Source organism: Meles meles, chromosome 10 (assembly GCF_922984935.1).
Source record: "Meles meles chromosome 10, mMelMel3.1 paternal haplotype, whole genome shotgun sequence".
Classification (NCBI taxonomy): domain Eukaryota; kingdom Metazoa; phylum Chordata; class Mammalia; order Carnivora; family Mustelidae; genus Meles; species Meles meles.
This window is the reverse complement of record NC_060075.1, coordinates 44,926,299-44,948,473: the sequence shown is the minus strand read 5'-3', so window position 1 is coordinate 44,948,473 and position 22,175 is coordinate 44,926,299. Positions and strand designations below refer to the sequence as shown.

Here is a 22,175-nt window from a genome sequence, read left to right as displayed (position 1 = left end):
TCCCATCACTAAGTTAGTGAGCTTGTTCTGCCAGGGAAGCTTATATTATTGCTAGAAAATTCTAATTACTAAACAGTCCTCTCTTTCATCATGCTGAAATCAGTCTTCTTAAAACTTCCAAATCTGATTCCAGTTTTGCTTCCACAGGTATGTGGCCCAGGTTCAACTTTTCAACATTTCATAGCACTTCATACACACTTAACTAAGTGTGTAAGGTATTCAGGTTAGGTCATAGGATAATGAAGATAAACAACATTGCTCCTGGTCTGTTAAGATTCTAAAACCACAGTTGTTGCTTCTCAAATCACAGCTTTCTCTATTCCATGAAATCTTCCCCAAATGGGATGGCTCCAGTTCCTGTGATTTTCTTAGTGGCTTCTTCTGACAGCCTCTACGCTTGTCAACTTTCTCTTAATAACATCATCCTCTCTGGACTCAACACAATGCTTTCAGTGTGGTCTGCTTGGAAGGCGGCATTTCTGTTAGAGCAACCAGCACCAGGGGTCCATTTCTCAGCAACTATGTCAACCTGCTGGCTCCAGCTCGGTTCAGAGTCAATTTAAATCACAATTCTTTTTCTATACACATTCAGCCACATTTTATCTATATATTTTAAAAAATGCTTGCTTTTTAATTTAAGTCTTCAGTGCAGGATTCCAAATTTATCCTCACTGACCTTCATCTTAAAAAGAAAAGAAAACAAAACAAAACAAATTCTAGACTCTTAGAGTGATTAGAAAATTATAGCTCATTTTGTTGTATTTAATCACTGCTCTAACTAGATGGATAATTTATGAATCTATGATATATGGTACAGGGGGAAAATAAACCATCAGTTGTAATTGCAGTGTTATTTTATTATAATTTTAACCCACCCTTTGCCTGATACACACTTACCATTCTACCATATAGGGGTACTTCTCTTCTACGGTAAGAACAGGATCAATTTCAATAGCATAATATTTTTCCTTTAGTTGCAGTAACTAGAAATAAATGAATAACTTAATCATGAGGATGACAGAATTGTTATTAAGCTGCTGAGTTTTACAGAAAGCAAAATGATATAAACAAATGGTTTCCATAAATTGCTGTTAAAGATGAGATCATGAATACCTGGCCAATGCATATATCAACTGAAGAGATCTTTGTTGATCTAGTGTATATGTAGCAAAGTACTTTCAGGTCAGCAATTCAATGAAACTGACTAATAATCAAATTATTACTACAAAAAAACCTTTCGTTCTCATATGAAAGTACTAAATTTGATTCATCTTTGGAGTCCTATGTTGTTAACACAAACACAGACAGACACATATTCAAGGAAAGGAGAGAACTGAGGCAATTTCCTGGTCAATTTAAAGGAGAAAAATCTACACAAAACCAAAGTACTTTTGTTTTAATGTACGCTAATATAAGAACACCAGAATATTCTGATAATCATGTTTTTTATGTAAATTTTGTTTTTGTTAAAAAGTTAATTTTTTCATTAAAATAATGTTGAGAGCATATAACCCACACAATAAAACTAACATTTACCCAGTCTTTACTATGTGCTAGGTATGGTTAGAAGTGCTTATACCTATTGTTTGTGTGAATGAACCTGAAGAAATTCTCAGGCAAAAAGAAGTCTTTGAGTAACTCTGGATTCCCATTAGTGTTTACCTTTTTTCGACATTCGTCTGTAATCAGCTTACTGTTGTCAATGACATCTGAAGAGTGAAAGCAAACTAGCATTAAAAGAAATATTCTGATTGATACTACCACTACTTGAAATAACTTACTACTTTTCTTTTAAGTTTAAATGCCAAGTCCACTAGTGTGGTCATTATAACTTTTGGCCTTAGTGCTACCATACACATGGCATTGCTAGAGAACTTAATGATTTTAAAATCTAAACTCTGGATCTAAAGCTTTTTTCCTGTATTTGGGAGTACTTCTTTAGAGATTCTTCAAAGAACTACTGGGCCAGGGGCACCTGGGTGGCTCAGCGGGTTAAAGCCTCTGCCTTCAGCTTGGGTCATGATCCCAGGGTCCTGGAATCGAGCCCCGCATCGGGCTCTCTGCTCCGCAGGGAGCCTGCTTCCTCCTCTCTCTCTGCCTGTCTCTCTGCCTACTTGTGATCTCTATCTGTTTAATAAATAAATTAAAAAAAAAAAAAAGAACTACTGGGCCAAAGGGTATGATTTCTAGTGGTTTTAATATAAATTATCAAATTCCACATGTACTTCCAGTAGATGAGAGCCCTTATCTCACTCCTTCTTTGTCAGGTTGAAGAGTATTATTTTTAAAACTCACTACCAAGTCTGGAGAACAAAAAAGGTATATTATCCTACCAACGCATCTTAACTGGATATTTCTTTAATCATTCTTTTACTTTATTTATTTATCAACAACAAAAAATTCAGTAACATTTTTAGAAAACCAGAGTGGTTGATAAATGTTATTTCTTTAGGTTATCCATAGTTTAAAACCCATGTAAATGTTTCTTGAATAAATAATGAACAGACCACATTTGGAGAAAATTTTCAGAAGTCTTCATTTCTCTTGCAATTAAAATCACACTTGAAAATAGCCATTTATACAACATGGGGAAAAAACAAATCCTTGAAATGAAATTTAAAAAAGGGGCAGGTCTTCTCACTTTCAATGTCCAAAAAGAAGAAGAAGAAGAAGAAGTAGTAGGAGGAGGAGGAGGAGAAAAACAAACCCCAGTCAATCTCATAGATCATATAGGTAAGAAAGGATCTTAAAATAAGAATTACTTTCATGAATTTGTTTATGAATGCCATACTTACAATGACACGTTGGGCATCTTTTCCCTTCATAGGAAAATCTACTCAGTGTCATATCAAAGTCTGTTATTATCTGTAAAGAAGGGGAAAGGCATTACGGAACATACAGCCACTGAGGGCAGACACGTACTGTACTGCACCCTTCCTAGAGGTATGGGACTGTACTCAGTCCCTGACCTGCTCCCCACCCCATGGGTTATTCTCTTTGCATTCTATTTTCTAATGCAGCTCTCTACTGGGAACAGCAGCCCTATCTCCTCCAACTGCAAACTCCTGTACTGATTAACCAGATTTTATTTCATGACAATGTTGGGGCACTTAAGGTATAACTTCGTAGTTAAGTCCTGGGAATCACCTTAATTATGCAGCAATACCTTAAGTGCCCCAGCATCCTCACCAAATCAAATCTTACTAATTGATTTAAAAATTTATAGTTGCAGGTGACTGGGCTACTGTTCTTGATACAGATAAAATGTTGCACAACCTCAACCCACCCGGTCAATGTACAAAAATGCAGGGGAGGCAATTAAACCCTATGAAGCTCCCCATTACAAAGAAGGGCATTCTGTCATATACTGCATGGATGAACCTTGAGGGGATATTATGCCAAGGGAAATAAGCCACTAGAGATGGACAAATTCTGCATGATTCCACTTACGCGAGGTATTTAGTCAAACTCATAGAAGCAGAAAATAGAATGGTGGTTGTCAGTGGCTGGCGGGTGGGAGGAGAAGGAAATGTGGGTTGCCCTTCTATATGTATAGAGTTTCAGTCATGCAAGATAAAGAAATTCTAGAGATCTGCTGCATAACAATTCACGTAGAGTTAACAACACTGTACTGTACACTTAAACATTTATTAAAAGAACAGATTTCATAGTATGTGTTTTTTACCATAATAAAAAAACTTATCTCTAATGGGAGGCTTGAACTTACGACCCTGAGATCAAGACCTAGGGTGAGAGCAACAGTTGGGTGCTCACCTGATAGAGCCACCCAGGCGTCCCAAACTTGAATATTATTCTTGAAATGGTTTAATACTTATGCACTGCATTTGTTAGCTTAGAACTCAGTATTACACAGACTTGAGCAAAACATGAGATGAGTCCACCTGAACATTAAAAATAAAGTCTTAATAATAAAGACTTCCTGATAATTATTCACCTGAAGTTTGCCAGCTCCTCCCTTAATAAGACCACAGATAATTTCTTCTACTCTTGCAGGGTTCTTGATTCGAACTGAACTTCTCTGAAATTCAGGCATCTAAAAAATAAAAGGAAGTTAATTAACTATTTTTAATTCCTCTTTTCCCAGGTTCTTTTGATACCAAGCAGAAGCTTATATTATTTTAAGATGTAAAAATGTTAAGGCATTTTATTTTTAAAAAAGGCAAATCATGGGGCGCCTGGGTGGCTCAGTGGGTTAAAGCCTCTGTCTTCGGCTCAGGTCATGATCCCAGGGTCCTGGAATCGATTCCGCATGGGGCTTTCTGCTCAGCGGGAAGCCTGCTTCCCTTCCTCTCTCTGCCTGCCTCTCTGTCTACTTGTAATCTTTGTCTGTCAAATAAATAAACAAAATCTTAAAAAAAAATAAAAAAGGCAAATCATCATATCAAATTACCATTTACACACATAAAATTTTTTGAAGCACATCAACAGTTTCTATCTCAAAGATTAAGACAAATTATATTGTAATATATTATCAGAAAGTGTAATTCTTCTAATTATAAAAGTCATGCATGGTTACCACAGAAATAACAAAAAACATATAAAAAAGAAAATAAACATGGCTTAGAATTCTACTACCTGAAGTAACATTACCTGAAGTAAACGTTTAAATTTATTTTCCATTATTTTCATTTCTATGATTACAAATATGCCTGTATATGAATAGTTTATATCATTCTCATATATTTTTTCATCCAGCTTTTAAAATTATTATTTCATATACTATTATAACAATCTTTTATGCATTATTCATTAATCAAAATAAAACCCTAGAGTGGAATGGAGAATATCTGAACTTAGTGATAAAGAGTTTTCTTATAAGATCTTTCTCCTTAAGGGGCGCCTGGGTGGCTCAATTGGTCAGGCATCCGACTCTTGATTTCACGTAGGGTCTTGATCTCAGGTTGTGAGTTCAAGCCCTGCATTGGGCTCCACACAGGGCATCGAATCCTACAAGTGTACCTTTGTATAGGTAATTAAAATATATTTTAAGTATATTTAACTTGAAAAGGTGCTTCAAGATCTTTGTTCCTTTATTGTACTATATATAATACAAATTATCCCAAATAATTTCACTTTTCTTGGCATAAATTTTACAACAGACTTATTTCAATTTAAGACAACTACTAAGAAGTATGAGACCACCAGCATGAGACTCTTGATCTCTGGGTCGTGAGTTCAAGACCCATGTTGGTCATGGAGCCTACTTAAAAACAAACAAACAAACAAACAAACATATTAGAACACCTGGGCTTAGGCAGCTACTAGGCTGGTTTATTCAGGATTTAGTGTTGCTCAATAATTTAATGTTAAATACTGTTTCTTTCTTCTACCCTATCATAAAGAGAATGAAACTGATGAGAGTAAAATGCTCACAGAGTTCTTAGCGCATGTGTACAAGAAGACTGCAGGGGAAGGAGATTGGAGGGCATGTAATAGCTCCACAGTATAAAAAGACAGTAGGAGAACCTCGGATCAAGGTTCTATACTAGTTTGTACCCAGTAACCTTTATTTACTTTATATGCTATTATTCTGGGTATGTTATCACCAATATTAACATATTTCATGTGTATCACCGAAATGATTATGGAAAATTCCCTAGACCTTATAGCTCTGCTCCAAGAGCATGTGACCAGTTGAGTCTCTCTGGTCCTATGCTGTCTCTGCATAATAGACAAGATTAGAAAATTGGAAAAGGCTAAAATGTTTTCCTAAGACTGAAAGATACAAATGGAAGGGTATGGGAAAAAGAAATGCTAACATTAAACTTTTCTCCATGAATGAAAGATGCTACAATATACTTAATTTTAAAAAGCCATATTTAAATAGCACAGGATAACCTGCCATGCAACTAACTTTCATACAGTGATTCTTTTAACTTAATTGGACTTTAGAGGTGTCAACAGAATAATGGTTACCTAAATATTTATTTTACAATGATGTTTCAATAGATGAGAAAAGTAAATAGGCAATTATTCCTAAATTCCTTTTCTTCATTCATTAACCCATTAATTCACTTAACAAATATTTACCTGTGTTTTACTTTGTGTCAGATGCTACATGCAAGAGATATGATGATTAGCAGTATTTACACTGTTTTCCTCTTGAGTTTTAGAAACCGTTGCTGTTTTGGAGTATTACTTCTGTAGCTCCCTTATGAATACTTAACTAGTAAGTCCATCTCCTAACAACTAAATTCTGGTCTTACCTCTGCCTTAACAGGCAGATGCATAGTAATCAGCATATGTTTGACTTAATAACTAACCCATTACTGAAAGCAAATGTTTATTACTAACTATATTTTCACCAAGAAAATTAAACATTTTATCTCAGTGTGTCCATACTGACAAAGATGTCCTGCCTCATGCAAATAACATCCTACAATACATTCAATTAAAAAAAAAACAACAACAACACCTGTATTTAAATAGGATAGGATAGGGATGCCTGGGTGGCTCAGTGGGTTAAAGCCTCTGTCTTCAGCTCAGGTCATGATCTCAGGGCCCTGGGATGGAGCCCCACATCGGGCTCTCTGCTCAGCAGGGAGCCTGCTTCCCCTATCTCTCTTTCTCTGCCTACCTGGGATCTGTGTCTGTCAAATAAAAAAAAAATCTAAATAGGATAGGATAAACTCTTTCAGATAATGAATAGGAAAATAGTACCAAAGCCACTTCAAAGTAGGTTGGTTTCTGCTAAATTAACAACTATTAGACTGGATTATAGTATCACTAGGGCCTGAAAGACAACCAGAGGCCGGAGGATTGATATCCCTGCTTCTGTACAACAGCCCTTCGTTTTCAGATAAATAAGCAGTGAATACCCAAATAGCACCAGGGTGAAATCACACTGACGAGAACAGATGAAGAGCAGCAGAGAATACAATAGTAAAGAGGACACAGGTGTAAGAACTTTAAAAATGATAACCATATCTGCTTTGGATTTTATGGAAATATACTGTCCCCCTCCCCCACAATACATAGACAATTCACCAAAGCATATTATAAATATTTCTCAGGAAACTGAGATAGTGGGCATTTTACTCAAATATTTTACAATGCAACCTAAGAAATATATTTTTTCAATACTACATGAAATATGTCAAAGAATGTCAGAATATCACGATATTAAAAAGTATACTGTAGGAATACAAATTCATCATACATCACACACTTTCGTTACCTCCTCAAATCCCTTCTTCGGTAATTCTTCTTGGACAAAACCACACCTGTTTGGGGGCACTTAAAATAACGATGCTTCAAGTCGGAAGGGCAAGTTATTTTGAACTGTATGAAAACTTTTCAACTTGATTATGATGTAATTTTATGGTAAAAAAAATAAGGGGCTAAAATGTTTGCCACTTGCAAACAAAAGAAAACAAATTCATTTTATAAGGCATAATGTAAAATGCTGAAGGAGCAAAGTTTTCCTGACAAGAATCAGGGCATTTTGGTTGACTGGAGCCAAATCTGACTTAATGCTAAAGATGACTAACAAAAACCTAAAATACATGTATTTTGGCTGTAAAATGCATTTTTACAGATGAAATGAGCTCCTAATCATTAGTTTCCTTCCATAATCAAAAAGCAATGATTTCTGAAGACGTTCATTTCAAAGTTATACAGTTTTATTCACAACTCTACAGCAATATTTGATTATCTTGCAGATACATTGTGATATAACAGAGTACCTGCCTGGCATAGTCACAAAATTGTCCTAATGATGTTTTACCTGTATTTCTCTGAAAATGGCCCACACAAAAATTAGTTTACATGACTTAAGGATCTTTGTCTGAAGTTCTCAGGGGAAATTTTTTTTTTGTTTTGTTTTCCAATGTTCATATTTGGTAGAAGCAAAAGACTTCATTACTGCATTGGTGCAGAGGAGTGGGCACTACAACTTTATAAAAAGTATAGCTCTTGGGGTGGCTGGGTAGCTCAGTGGGTTAAAGCCTCTGCCTTCAGCTGAGGTCATAATCCCACGGTCCTGGGATGGAGCCCCATATTGGGCTCTCTGCTCAGCGGGGAGCCTGCTTCCCTCTCTCTCTCTCTGCCTGCCTCTCTGCCTACTTGGGATCTCTCTCTCTGTCAAATAAATAAATAAAAATCTTTTTAAAAAAAGTATAGATCCAAAGCCACCTATTCCACTGGTATAGCCACTCACATACATGGACGATTTATTTGGAAGACGATACATTACTAAAGTGTAACGATAGTCAATTCCCACTGCCTATCGCATTTTTGGCCCATTTCCACATTAAGGGAGTGTAGGCCAAATTCATGCATTGAGCATATAGTCACTAAACGTAAGGTTGCTCTGTAAGAGATACAAAAGTTTTAGTAAGATAAACATCTTAAACTCAAGGCACATGTTCTCTAACATGGATTTTAATACAGGAGCCCAAATAAGTAAAGCATAGCTCAGATATCCAGATAAAATATAAGAGGAACATAAGAGACCTGTGATTACCTCTGCTGGGGCCAAAAGAGGAAAAGCCAACTGAGCTAGGCTCTCAAAGAGTAGCAGGATTTGTTTACGCTGAGATCATGAGCCAAAGTGCAGGGTCTAATGTAGGAAAAAGATAAACAGCTCTGTCTGGAACATTACTGTATGTGGTGGAGAGAGAGAGAGAGAGAGAGGAAGAGAGAGTTGTGTGTGTAAAGTATGGGAAGAGATTTGGACCCAGATCATGAGAAGTTAAGAACAACATCCTCAGGAGCTGTCAACTCCTTACCTACTTAAGAAGATACAACTTAAAAGATGTATCAACATTTTTAGAAAAGCAAACCCCAAGGTAAAAATTACGCAACGTAATGCAATGATAGTTTAAAACACACACACACACACACACACACACCCCATTTTTTGGCTGGTTTTCCTTCTCGGTCTCTTTATGGGTTGACTACAGTGCTACTCATTTCCAAAGAAGACACCCTAGAGAGTTCTGGGACCCAGGTAACAACAATTTATATGGTAGGACATTCCTACATCACTTGTCTTTATTTTGGTTAAAAAAAGTCAACTCAAGCCCAAAAAGTTTAGATTGACTGAATTTTACATATCAGAGACAAATTGCAATGCTAATCATGCAATGGAAGCAAAGGTCATGCCGATGTATTAGGCTGAACCAAATGAAACTGCCAATGTTGGACTATTCAAAATACAAAAGTACAGCAATTTCATATGTTCCATCCTAACAGCAATAACACTACACGACAGCAGCTTAATCAGCACTTTGAGGCAGGCTTCACCTCCTGTCACATGCTGGATGAGGACAGCTAAGCTGAACAAGAGGTTTATTAATTGTGATACAAAGCTGTTTGCATGCTAAGTCATGTTCTGGTTTATAGACTCAAATGAAAAGAAAACTAGGAAGAAAAAAGACAAGAGAAAAGGAAGAATGACAACAAAACAACAGAAAGAGAAGATATAAGGTGATCATGGGGGGAGCTGTCCTCTTTAAAAGAGAGGGATAAATTGTGAATTTTTTTTTAGGATTTTTCCACTGTGAATATGGAAAACAGAGACAATTTTTTCCTTACATACAAATGCTACTTACATAGTTAAAACACTCACTAACATAGGAAATCAACATTTACTGAGTGCTTACTATGTGCTATTAGGCACTTAACATACTTTTTCATTAAACTATGATAAGAAGATTTCACTTATAAGATGAATAGGGTCTGAAATCCAATGTATGCTATGGTAACTGTAGTTTATAACACTCTAGTCTGTAACTGAAATTTGCTGAGAGAGTAGAACTTAAATGTTCTCCACCCCCACGACCTCCCCCGCCAAAAAAAGGGTAAATATGTGAGGTGATGGATATGTTAACTAGATGGGAAAGGTGATTCACAATGTATACCAAATCTCAAATCATAGCATTGTATACTTTAAATATCTCACAATTTTGTCAACTATATCTTAAGAAAGCTGGGAAAACTATGAATAAAACGAGAGCTTGGTGGTTTCACGCAATTTCTTAAAGGCGAGATTATTACCCTCATTCAAGGGTATCACAGCTCTTAAGGACTAAATTAACATCTGAAGCAAGTTCTGACTCCAAGGCCTATGTTTTTCCATCCTCATTCTAATGTCTATAATGCAACGAGCTCTACTGTTATACAAGAAGTTTTTTATTTCTTTAATTTAAACATTTATCATTTTAATTCAGATGCTTAAAACATCCCATGCTGTATAATTTAAGTGTGTTATTGCTGAACAAGGAAAATTTAGCACTAAAAGGAATGGGATAACCATTTTATATGCTGAGAAAGACTACAATACACATTATATTTCATGCAAAAAAATTTTCTAAGGTAAGCTGAAGTCCAATTCAACAAATATTTGAGGTTCTATTGTGAATCAAACACTGTGAAGAAAGACTGCATAAAGTTACAGTCCCATAATTGATGATCTGGTTAGAGAAAGAGGCAAAAGTGGTGAAGATTCACCATAGATAAATGGAACTGGAAATACTCAAATACCCACCATTTTCACATGTACAGCAGAATCTTGATTAGGCATTTCTTGGTTATCCAATCTTCTGGATTTCCCCAGGTGATGTCACAGTAAAAGAGAGAGAAAAAAAGTACACGTGACATACATATATTTCAGGCTGTTCCTGTAGGTTAATGACATAGTAAGGTGGAACTTTGGTTTGACTTAAATACCAAGTTACTGACCGCACCTTTTCCTCTTTCCTAAGAAGCTCAGCAGAGATTTTTCTCTATCTTACAAAGGCTTTGGTTAAGAATTTTGTATGAAAAATTTGCAGCTCCCCTATAAGAACTTACATAGTGTTAATAAGACTTGAATAATTAAAGTTTATATTTGCAAGAAAATGCTTTATTACAAGAATATTTTATCAACATTTTCTCTATACATAAGGATGAAGTTTGTGGGAATATTATGCTTTACTATTACTGAATCAATGAAGGAAGATATGAATTGAACATAAGGAGAAATGTAATATACAAAAGTCAAGTTTATTCTTCAATTTTCTCATATTAAACTCTAATTTTGGGACGCCTGGGTGGCCCAGTTGGTTAAGCAGCTGCCTTCCGCTCAGGTCATGATCCCAGCGTCCTGGGATCGAGTCCCACATGGGGCTCCTTGCTCGGCAGGGAGCCTGCTTCTCCCTCTGCCTCTGCCTGCCAGTGCTCACTCTCTCTCTCTCTCTGACAAATAAATAAATAAAATCTTTAAAAAAAAAAACAAAACTCTAATTTTGTGACATAAGGCAACTACTATCTGAGTTAGTGTCTGGCCCAGAATAAGTATGTGATAGTGTAAACTAAATGATAATTTTACAGGTTTGGGTGGAATTTATACATATCAATTTGTCAAACTAAAAGATATAGCTTTATAATCTCTCTTTTTAAGATTTTATTTACTTATTTGACAGAGAGAGAGAGAGAGAGATCACAAGCAGGCAGAGAGACAGGCAGAAAGAGAGGGGGAAGCAGGCTCCCTGCTCAGCAGAGCCCAATGTGGGGCTCGATCCCAGGACCCTGAGATTATGACCTGAGCCGAAGGCAGAGGTTTAACCCACTGGGCAAACCAGGCGCCCCTATAATATCTCTTAGTAAAATAAAATACCTCTTATCATTATTTTTTTTTTCATTTTTTCAGTATCAATCTTTGCGAAAATTACTTACTTTTGTTCCTCAATGACTCCACTTTTACTTTACACTAGGTAAGTAAAAAGTTTTTTAACAAAAGCAGTACTTTAAAAGGGCAAATTTATCAAAAGGGAAAAAATCTGACTTTTTCTTAATAGTTGGACATCATAGGGGCGATTAAGTTGATTAAACAACTGACCCTTGATTTCAGCTCAGGTTGGGATCTAGGATTGTGAGATCGAACCCATTAATGAGCTCTGAGCTCAGTGTGGAGTCTGCTTTAGACTCTTCCTGCTTTCTCCCTCTCTAAAAAAAATAATCTTTAAAAAGTTAGACATTATATCTATGTTCTTTATAATTAAAATGTATTGTAGCAGATAAATAAAATTGTCTCAATTCTAAAATTCATTCCTCCCCCCTTCCATTTTAAATACATAAAATTTGCAAGTGTCTTATAAAGAGGTATTCTCCCTACCCTTTCAGAAAAGCCGTTAGTAAGTTAATGGTCTTATACTTGATGGCATCTTCGAGCTGAATAAACATTATTTCAAATAGTAAAATGCCACCAATTTTTCATGTCCAAAAAAATAATACAGTATTTGCAGAAGTATCTATTTATCTTTCTATACACTCTATAAATTATAAATGTTTTGATCACTACCCCCCAAATGTAACTGTAATGGTAGTTTGGGGGTCAGTAATCTTTAGATCATTATAGTCAAACTGAAGTAACCCTTCCTTTCTGTTGGTCCTTGATCTAAAAAAAGGAGATGTCACAGAAGTTGCCTGTTAAATCACTTTCTAAATCACTATAGAAACCAAAGCATACAATATGCTTATGGTTTTCCTTTGACGTTTAATATCTGAACAGGGGTGTATATTTTTCGGAAAGCACAATTTTAAATAAAACCATTTTATTAGCTTGAAAAAGAGGAAGGAGAATGTGGAAAAGTACTGTACAGTTTACAAAGCATTTGAAAAGCCCAAAGGAATACAGAATTCAAGCAGTGCAGAATACATTTTAATATCTAAGAATCTCAGATCTTCTTGTCACATAGAGCCAGGCAGCCCAATTCCTATTCCCCCACCACCAAGTTTGGCTCATTTACATTTAGTAAGAAAAGATAAAAGGGGGAAAGAAAACAGTGTCAGGAAGTAAAAAAGTAATTGTCTTTCTCATGGTTGGTCTCTACATATTTTATTTAAACAAAACGCAAAAACAAAGAGTCATCAGAAATTTGATAATTTTAGGACATTATTTTTGATAGATAAACCTACTAGTTCATGGATACTATACAAATTTCAACTGAAGGTCCTTCATTCTTCCCAGTCCTCACTGGCAATCTGACCAGAATGTATCCTTGTTCAGAGATAATATCACATAAAGTGATACTGTGTCCTAATGTAAAAAATCACCCCATTGTCTCTATTATTACAAAAGTGTCAAGAGTAAAGCATAAATGCCAGCATTCTGGCACTATTCTAAGGAAGGCACTGAAAATTAGGGCAGGGTATTTTTAAACCAATCAGCATGTAAACCTATACTTGGTATATAATGTTCTGGCTCACTTGGCCAGCAGTCATCTGTTGCAGATGCTTCAAGAGAAGAGCTGTTGGAAAAACACATCAAGTGTAGAAGACACGTTCAAAAATAGAAAATACTAGCCTGGAAGTATGACCCCTCTTCATAGGAAGTTTTGAAGTTTTAAAGTCTTTTGAATTTTAAATGTCATCTGGAAAGTGTGGAAATTGGAAAATAATTACTCTGTGTGCTTTCACTATAAGGTTAAGGTCTCTGCTCTAATGGTGTTCATTACACAGAATATATAGGACAAAGCTAAAGACTGAAGCAAGAGGTAAGAACTTCGCTGGAATAGCACAAACTTGATAACTGAAAAGTTTTCGTGATTGTGGTATTTCCTTCTAAGATCATTAACTTTACCTTGAAAAGATAGTGACAAATCAATGACTGAAAATTTCTATGTCTACATGAGAAAATTTTACTTGCCTTATATAAGTTTTAAAGTATCTGAATGCAAACTGAATATTTTTAAAGGCCCACTTGACTCTGTCTTATGGGAAAGTGAAAAAATTGAGTTCATCAATATCATTGGCTTAAGAAGTTGTGATTCTGTTTCAGTTATACTTGCCGAAACATTTACACAACAATAAACTAACGAAATTTTGAACGGTAAACTGTATATTACTTACACAGGAAAAGGCAAGTATTACTATAATATGGACAGGGTATCAGTCACAGTGTTAAACTTCCATTTTTGCTGCACTTTTCCAGCAACCTGTATTGCTTTTCCTAAACTTACTTACGTTTTTAATAATGGCACTTTCTTAGGGTGATTAGCACAAGAAAAGTAAGTTTGTTATTTTGGTAGCATTGTACATCAGTTTCTTGGAGTATTTAAATAATTCTTCCTAATTAGATTTTCAAGGCAGCAGTGAAAAAAAATATACAAACTGGAAAGTGAAACTTTCTCGATACAGACATGAAACAAAAATGAAACTGAATATTCTCAGGTCTTTCCTGAGCCTGTTGGGGGAAAGAGAAAACAAACTGAGGTGTGAAGGGAAGAGAAGGAAATAGAAGAGAGGAAAAATAGATGTCAAATGCTAGTGTTTTAAAAATTGGCAATTTATACCAATTTTCTCAAATAGTAAACCTTGGCTTCTCAGTCAGAATTTTATGGATACTTAAGAAAATAGATAATTTCGGAGCTTGGAATTTATTCATATATGATCCCCACCCCCACGACCCTAACATGGCATTTTTCATGCTGAGTAAATCAAGGTGCATGGAGATTGAGTAATTTATACTGATTACCCTTAGCGTACTCTGAGTTCTGTCCTTGAACTTGTCCTAGAACAAGAGCATAGGTGGTAAGCAATACCCAGAGATGCAGGGGCTTGGATAAAGACTGCCAATAAAAACCAAGTAAACTGCTTTAAGAAATGGTTTGCTGAATTAACTAATTCTCCTGATTTAAACACACACACACACACACACACACACACACACACGAAGAAAACAATACCAAAACTATAAAAAATAAGGTAAATTCAATTATTTAAAACTAAGTTAGCCACAACGTTCTAAGGTTTTATAGCAATATATCTTGAACCTTAATTTTCAAAATACAATTTGTTATAAACCTTAGAGACTGTAATCCAGCTTTTCTCAATTCATAAAACATTACCAGTATAATCCTATTCCATGAGATCTTAGATAAAATAAGTACAAAATAAAAGTGCATTATCTTTATACGAGGCATAATATATGGTTCCTAGACCTAGGGATACAAAGCATGTGGTAATCAGCAAAACTGAGTCACAGAGCAACTAAATGAACAACAAAATTGGATCTTACAGTGCTTTTCTTTTTCCTTTGAAAAGAGATTTCTGAGGATACTTTGCTTTTTCTCAACATTTACATGTGAAACAAGAAACTCTTGAAATTAGATGCTTTAAATTGTAATTTAGGAGACCCAACACACTGCAAAGTGTTACATAATTATATCTTTGCAAACTGTAAAGTTTTACATTATAGTGCTTTACTCTATTTTTATTTCCTTAATCTGTATTTTTAAATACCTACAATTTCAACAAGATCCTGAACCAAAAAGAGTCAAACAAAGTAATTAAGCCAAGAAACTTATTTGTTTACATGAACTGTACACACTTACCCTGAAGGTAACCGGACAAGCTACACCAGTGAAAGAAAATTCTTCCTGTCTGAGAAGTACTAATATAGCACAAGGTGCAACCGGGGGCGGTTCCAAAAGCCTTGGCTAAGCTCTATGCAAAAATGGTCTTGTGACGCATTACTACACAGTGCTTTATTATACTCCGGGTGACACTTGCTAGCTCTGAGCTAGTCACCAGCCAATCTACAGAAAATGATCAATTGAGATAATGTGACAGTTCAGAGAAGGTAAAACTATTAGAGCTGGCAACGTGCGCTGTGAAGAAAAACGGAACTTCCATATTAACACTTAAAAATACTCCCTCATCCTGTTTTTGGCTGTCAGTGTACTTGTGGTATGTGCATTTTTCTGTATGAATATTATATTTCAATATAAAGTAAAAAAAAAAAAAGTAGGTCGTGGTTGCTAGGGGCTGGGGAAGAGGAGAATAGGGAGCCACTGCTCAATGGGTACAAAGTTTCAGTTTGGAAAATAAGGAGTTCTGGAGATGGATGGTGGTGACGGTTGCACAATGTCTGTGTACTCAAGGCCACCAAACCATACACTTAAAAATAGTTAAAATGGCAAATTTTATGTTGTGTGTATTTTATCACAATTTTAAAAAGGTTACCTCATTTAAGACACATGAGAAAAGACATGATGCATGTAAGTGTGGTCACTAGAATGTTCAGAACCTTTACTGCAGGGCATGGGATTTAAGTGACTTTCATGTTTTTCTTCATATCGCCTACACTGTAAATTTTATTTGCTAAAAAAAATCTGAAACAAACAACGAAAACTACTTTTTAAGGTTAAAAATTTGAAAAAAAAAAGTTACTTTCCTGTTGCAAATAAAAACAGTCAAACTGTTATGAAGAAAAATATTTTTAACTTTTAAAGAGACCCAGTCTTGCTTTTAACCCGAATAACAGGATTGCAATATGCTAATACCATATGTCAGGGTCTGATAGATAAGTTATGCTATGGGCCCTCTGGGAAGCTTTATCATTAGGAACATGAGGAAGCTACACTTTCGTAAATAAAATTTTATATCTGCCTTCTCTCTGCTATGTTCAAGAGAAATCAAACTCACGCAGCATTTCAGTAATCAAACTTTGTGAAGTAGTATGCTCTATTAAAAACAATGCAAAAAATGTTTAAATGATTCTTTAAAAGGCCACTAACAAATTACCCAAACTTGGAATCTACCAAAGGTTAAAAATTTGGCACTGCTATCTTATTTTAATAAAATGGAAGATTCACAACAAAACATTCTTCTACGAGAAAAATCTTTTATACTTTACTATAGGAGGCTCAAGGTCTACCAGGTGATCCTTTTTGAAAATACTCCTGTATTATGTATGAATATGATGACTTAACTGACCTGTAATATATTAATATAGGTAGCAATGATAAGAATTTTAAAGATATCACTTAGAAAGATGACTCAAGATAAGTCATTCTCAAGAACAACAAAGGAGGGGTGCCTGGGTGGCTTAGTGGGTTGAGGTCATGATCTCAGGATCCTGGGTTGGGCTCTCTGCTCGGCGGGGAGCCTGCTTCTCCCCCTCTCTCTGCCTGCCTCTCTGCTTACCTGTGATTTCTCTCTCCATCAAATAAATAAAAAAACTTGAAAAAAAAAAAAAAAGAACAATAAAGGATGCTGGAGTAAGAGTTCTTACTACTAAAAGCTTCAGGGGTGCCTGGGTGGCTCAGTGGGTTAAAGCCTCTGCCTTCTGCTCTAGTCATGATCCCGGGGTCCTGGGATCGAGCCCTGCATCAGACTCTCTGCTTAGCAGGGAGCCTGCTTCCCTACACCCCACCTGCCTCTCTGCCTACTCGTGATCTCTGTCAAATAAATAAATAAACTCTTCAAAAAAAATAGCTTCAGAAATATACATTCCCCTTGACACACCAATTTTATGTGCTAAGGATTTTAACCTAAGGAAATAAGGCAGTACACGATGATTTAGTTGCAAAGATATATACTATAGACTTCTATAGAATTTTTTTTTTAAGTAGGCTCCACACCCAGAGTGGAGCCCAACACAGAGCTCGAATTCATGACCCCGAAATCAAGACCTGAGCTGAGATCAAGAGTAGGATGCTCAACAACCGAGCCACCGAGGCGCCTCATAGACTTGTTTTATAATACTGGGAAACAGTAATCAACCTAAATGCCCAATATCTAAATGTTCCTTAACATAAGAGAGGTGAATACATTGCGGTATACACACAAAATATAAGATTATACAGTTCCCCAAAATTATTATTATATATAGTTAAAATCTATTGTATGTTTGCTATGTGTTAGGTACTTCTAACACTTGACGTACTTCGTCTCATATAATACTCATAACCCTAGAAGGTATGTGCTATTATTATCCTCATTTTTGAGGTGAAGAAATTAAGGCAGTAGCTGGGAAGTGGCAGAAATGGATTCAAACTCAGGTCTGACTTCAGAATCCACGTCTGTATATCGCTGGACACCAAGGCTCTGTGAGATCGAGATTTACAGATATACTCAGAAGTGCATGATCTACGATTGAGTGAAAAAGTTATGAGAATATCTACAGCAAGAGTCTAATTTTTGGGCAAAAGTCTTTATACAAGCATAGGAAAGTCTAAAATAGAATATATAAGACAGTATTAGATGGGAGTAAGGGGTCATTTTTATTTTCTGAGTTTTATAAAATACATTCCTTGGGAAACAAAAAATGGCTTCTTAGAAATGTTACAGTAGTAGCACCACCCACGTCCATAATCAGAAAATAAAATGTAAAAAAAAGTAAAACAACTGGAGCTAGTCAACATCATGGATGGATTACTTGAAACAGTATTTCTACAGTAGAGACAGAACAAGGAATTCAGCCAGTTGATTCTAAAACAAAACAAAATACAGCATGAAAAGAAAGATGGCTAGTATGTTAAGGGGATAGAGGATGACTTTGGCTTTGGCTTTGCTAGCATTCTGCTCTGCTAGCCTAAGGAGAGAAGAGAGGAAATAGAGGAGCATTGCTCCCTGACTACAGGGAACTTTTCCCATAAGATCAATTCTACCCAGTGTGTATAAGCACTTGGGGTGGGATGGGATGCCTGGTGGGCTGTCCCTCCAGGAGGGACTAACATTTTTCAAGCACTTTCCTACCCTGTCAGAATCCCAGAAGCATGCAATGGCCTTTTATATACTATGGGACCAAGGGCACGCTGCCCTAAGATAGCTCACTTTATTTTTTATTTTTTAAGATTTTATTTATTTATTTTAGAAATAGAGAGCGCAGGAGCGGGAGTAGGGTGAGAGGGAGAAGAAGAAGCAGACCCTCTCCTGAGGAGGGAGCCTAATGAGAGGCTCAATCCCAGAACCCTGAGATCATGACCTGAGCTGAAGGCAGCCGATTAACCCACTGAGCCATCCAGGTGCCCCAAGATGGCTCACTTTAGCAGAAAGATTATTTTGAGTTAAAAGCAAGCAAGACCCAGCAGATTTAGGAAAAGCTCCTTACCCCCACCCACCCTCTACAACTGCCTAAAAAGAATTTAGATAAATGACCTGCTCCAGGAAGAGAGCTAGTGCCATAGATAACTACATTATGCTATGAACTAGGTATAGTCCATGGAGAAGAACCTAGCAAGGCCTCTTTGATCTCATCCTACCATTTCCAAGTGACCTAACAATATTTGTTTACCAAACATTTACTCTCTTTCCTTCTTTCAGAGGACTGCATTCCCAGACCCCTACACCATCTTCTCCTTAGTTCAGAATGACATATACCTCATTTTGCCTGATGGTCTTTGGAATTTGTGGATTCCCCATACGTACGCTATTAAGTTTGATTTTCTCCTGTAAATCTGTCTCATGTCAATTTGATTCTTATTCTAGCTAGAAGGACCCCGAGGGGACAGGATATTCTTATTCCCTGACAATATGTTCTATTTATTCGGTAAAGCCTTAAGAGAAAGATAATACTTCTCCCCTTATCACTGGTAAGAAACCTAAGGTCTAGAGAAGTTACTTACTACTTATGTGACTTTATTATATCATGCTGTTTCTAGGCAATAATATACACATTACTTACATGGGAGGGCTAGAAATGTCTGTGAATAAGAATAATGTTTTGAAACTGTGCCAAGAAAAAAGAACAAGGACACAAATATAAGCAAAGTACTGAGTAAAAGAAAATGAATTTTGTTTCAAATAGCTCTTAGATATTGTTTTTTGTTTTGTTTTTGAAAGGGAATATAAAGGATTTAGAAGTAAGAATTTGTAAAGGGAGGCTCTTTTAGCAGCACAATGATCTGTGATCTCTGGACTCAATGACTGGTCCCTGTTGCCTTGGAGTTTCTTTACTTTTGGTCATAGAAACAGAAATCACCCGTAAAGCTCTGAAAGGAAACACTACACCTACAACTGACACACCAAAGAGCAGAAAAATTCTCATACAGGACTCAAATCTTTGGAAGGTTTTTCTCCCCTTATAACATCGTTATAACAGGCTGTCTTTATCAACGGAGAAAGAAATATCCATTTGTACTTCTGAGGGACGAGTTACAAGGTTTTAGATACTGTTGATTATTCAATCAACTTGAAAAGCTAAAAATGATCACTTCATATTTTGCCATTAAAAAGTTTCTCAAAATTCCAAAATAATGAAAACAACAAAAAGCCCGTAGAAAATAAAATCTATTAGTTTAAACCTTAGCAACTTATTAATTGGTTCATTTAATCGGGGGTAAGGGAAGTAAAGGGAATAAAAATATTACATTAACTAATAGTCGTATGTGTAAGAAATCACTTCAGGAATGCCTGGGTGGCTCAGTCGTTAAGCATCTGCCTTCGGCTCAGGTCATGATCCCAGGGTCCTGGGATCGAGCCCCGCATCGGGCTGCCTGCTTAGCGAGGCGCTTGCTTCTCCCTCTTCACTCCCTCTGCTTGTGTTCTCTCTCTCTCTCTGTCAAATAAATAAATAAAATCTTTAAAAAAAAAGAAATCACTTCATAATTCTATATAAAACCTGTACTAAAGATAGTTTATTTCTCAATTATCCAATCTCAGACTTAACTATTAGCTCAGCTTACTACAATCCAATTATTACTTGGCTATGGAATGTATTTTTCAATCTGAACTTGACTGACACCCTAAGAAATTATTCCAAACAAAACAATAAAATCATATAAGGAAACCATTCAGTAGGAGGTGAGACGCAATACTTTATAAGGACTCTTGCAAAACTTGTTCCTGCTAATTGTTGTAATTGCTACATGATATATATAGGAAGATGATTTTTTTAAACATGCCAAAACATCCATCTAGGCATCTGACTTCTCTTAAAACTTCTCTAAAGAAGGCAACAGTCAACTAACTTTAGTACTGTGACTGTTCAAAACCGAACTGAACGGATGCTACTAATGTTTATATGAGTATGATTTTATTTTTATTGTTTTTTAATTTAAATTCAATTAGCCAACATAGAGTACATCATTAGTTTCAGATAGAGTTCAATAAATTAATTCATCAGTTGCATATAATACCCAGTGCTCATCACATCATGGGCCCTCCTTAATGCCCATCACTCAATTACCCCCATCCCCTCAACCCAGCTCCCCTCCAGCAACCCTCATTTTATTTCCTATAGTTATATGAATATGATTTTAAATGTTTAAGGAGCAAAACCAAAGATGGAACAATGAATTATTACATTTTGGAGAAATGAACAGGAAGTAAAGATTTTCAGAAAGTTTCTTATCACTTAAAATCATACCAAAAACTTAGACTATTAAGTGACTGTTAGTGAAGTTGACTGCTGCATTTATGAGTTTGTATACATATATGCAAACTGAGGAGAAACTATGGTTCCAATCTCAATGCATTTCTTCAAAACTCTGCAACAATCTAGGATTGAGTAATTTATTTTTCAGAAACTCAAATGAAGATACAAACATAGTTTATATCTTTTTAACTTAAAAAGTAAAAATACTGGGGCGCTTGCGTGGCTCAGTCATTTGGTGTCTGCCTTTGGCTCAGGTCATGATCCCAGGGTCCGAGGACTGAGTCCCCTATGAGGCTCCCTGCTTGGCGGGAAGCCTGCTTCTCCCTCTCCCTCTCCCCTTGCTTCTGTTCCCTCTCTTGCTGTCTCTCTCTCTCTCTGTCAAATAAATAAATAAATAAAATCTTTTTTTAAAAAGGCAATAAATTCTGTAGTTTAAACTCTTTTAGAGGAAATGACATTTAGAGGAACTTGAAATAGGTCAAGTTCAAGAAACTCGTATGTAATACAACATCATAAACAAAGAGAGTCTTTCCTAGCTCTCCTCTCAAATGCAGTATGTTCTAATATTTCAAGATGCTTACACTGAAATTTTTTCATTTTATTATATCTGGATCTCTGTGTCTGAAATGGAATTAAGAAAAACTTTGTTTTAATTTTGGACTCCTTCCATATCATACAGTTGGCATTCTGTCTGTTAAAAAGAAACAGTATTGTTTAGGATTGCTATTTTGGTATGGGTCACATTAAAAATGGCAAAAATGGTTATGCTACTTAAGCTTTTATTATTGGTGTATTATATCCAGTACCTCTAGATGGAGAGTACAAAGACTTAGCTTACTATCCTCTTTTTTCTATGCGGGATAAACTCATTTTAAAAATAGTAAGGTAAATGGGGCACCTGGGTGGCTCTGTCGGTTAAGTGTCTGCTTCGGCTCAGGTCATGATCCCAGGGTCCTGGGATAGAGCCTCACATAGGCACCCTGCTCAGCGGGGAACCTGCTTCTCCCTCTCCCTCTGCCTCTCCTCCCTGCTCGTGTTATCTCTCTGACTTTCTCTCTCTGATAATTAA

The 22,175-nt window shown here is 36.1% G+C and overlaps 1 protein-coding gene across 4 annotated transcripts in view; it reads right to left on the bottom strand.

Annotated features, from left to right (window-relative positions):
- The window catches only part of NT5C3A (5'-nucleotidase, cytosolic IIIA), a 51,614-nt gene that overhangs the window by 4,433 nt on the left and 25,006 nt on the right, over positions 1-22,175 (bottom strand). The window contains exons 1-6 of one of the 4 annotated variants that reach the window (XM_046020160.1): positions 15,339-15,435; positions 10,511-10,565; positions 3,956-4,054; positions 2,796-2,865; positions 1,663-1,709; positions 898-983 (exon numbers count right to left, since the gene is read on the bottom strand). In XM_046020160.1, the coding sequence (XP_045876116.1) occupies positions 898-983; positions 1,663-1,709; positions 2,796-2,865; positions 3,956-4,054; positions 10,511-10,546 (338 nt within the window). In that variant the 5' untranslated portion in view covers positions 10,547-10,565; positions 15,339-15,435. Of the gene's footprint in view, positions 1-897; positions 984-1,662; positions 1,710-2,795; positions 2,866-3,955; positions 4,055-10,510; positions 10,566-15,338; positions 15,436-22,175 lie in introns of those variants that run through there. The other 3 variants (XM_046020161.1, XM_046020163.1, XM_046020162.1) reach the window with 3 other exon arrangements.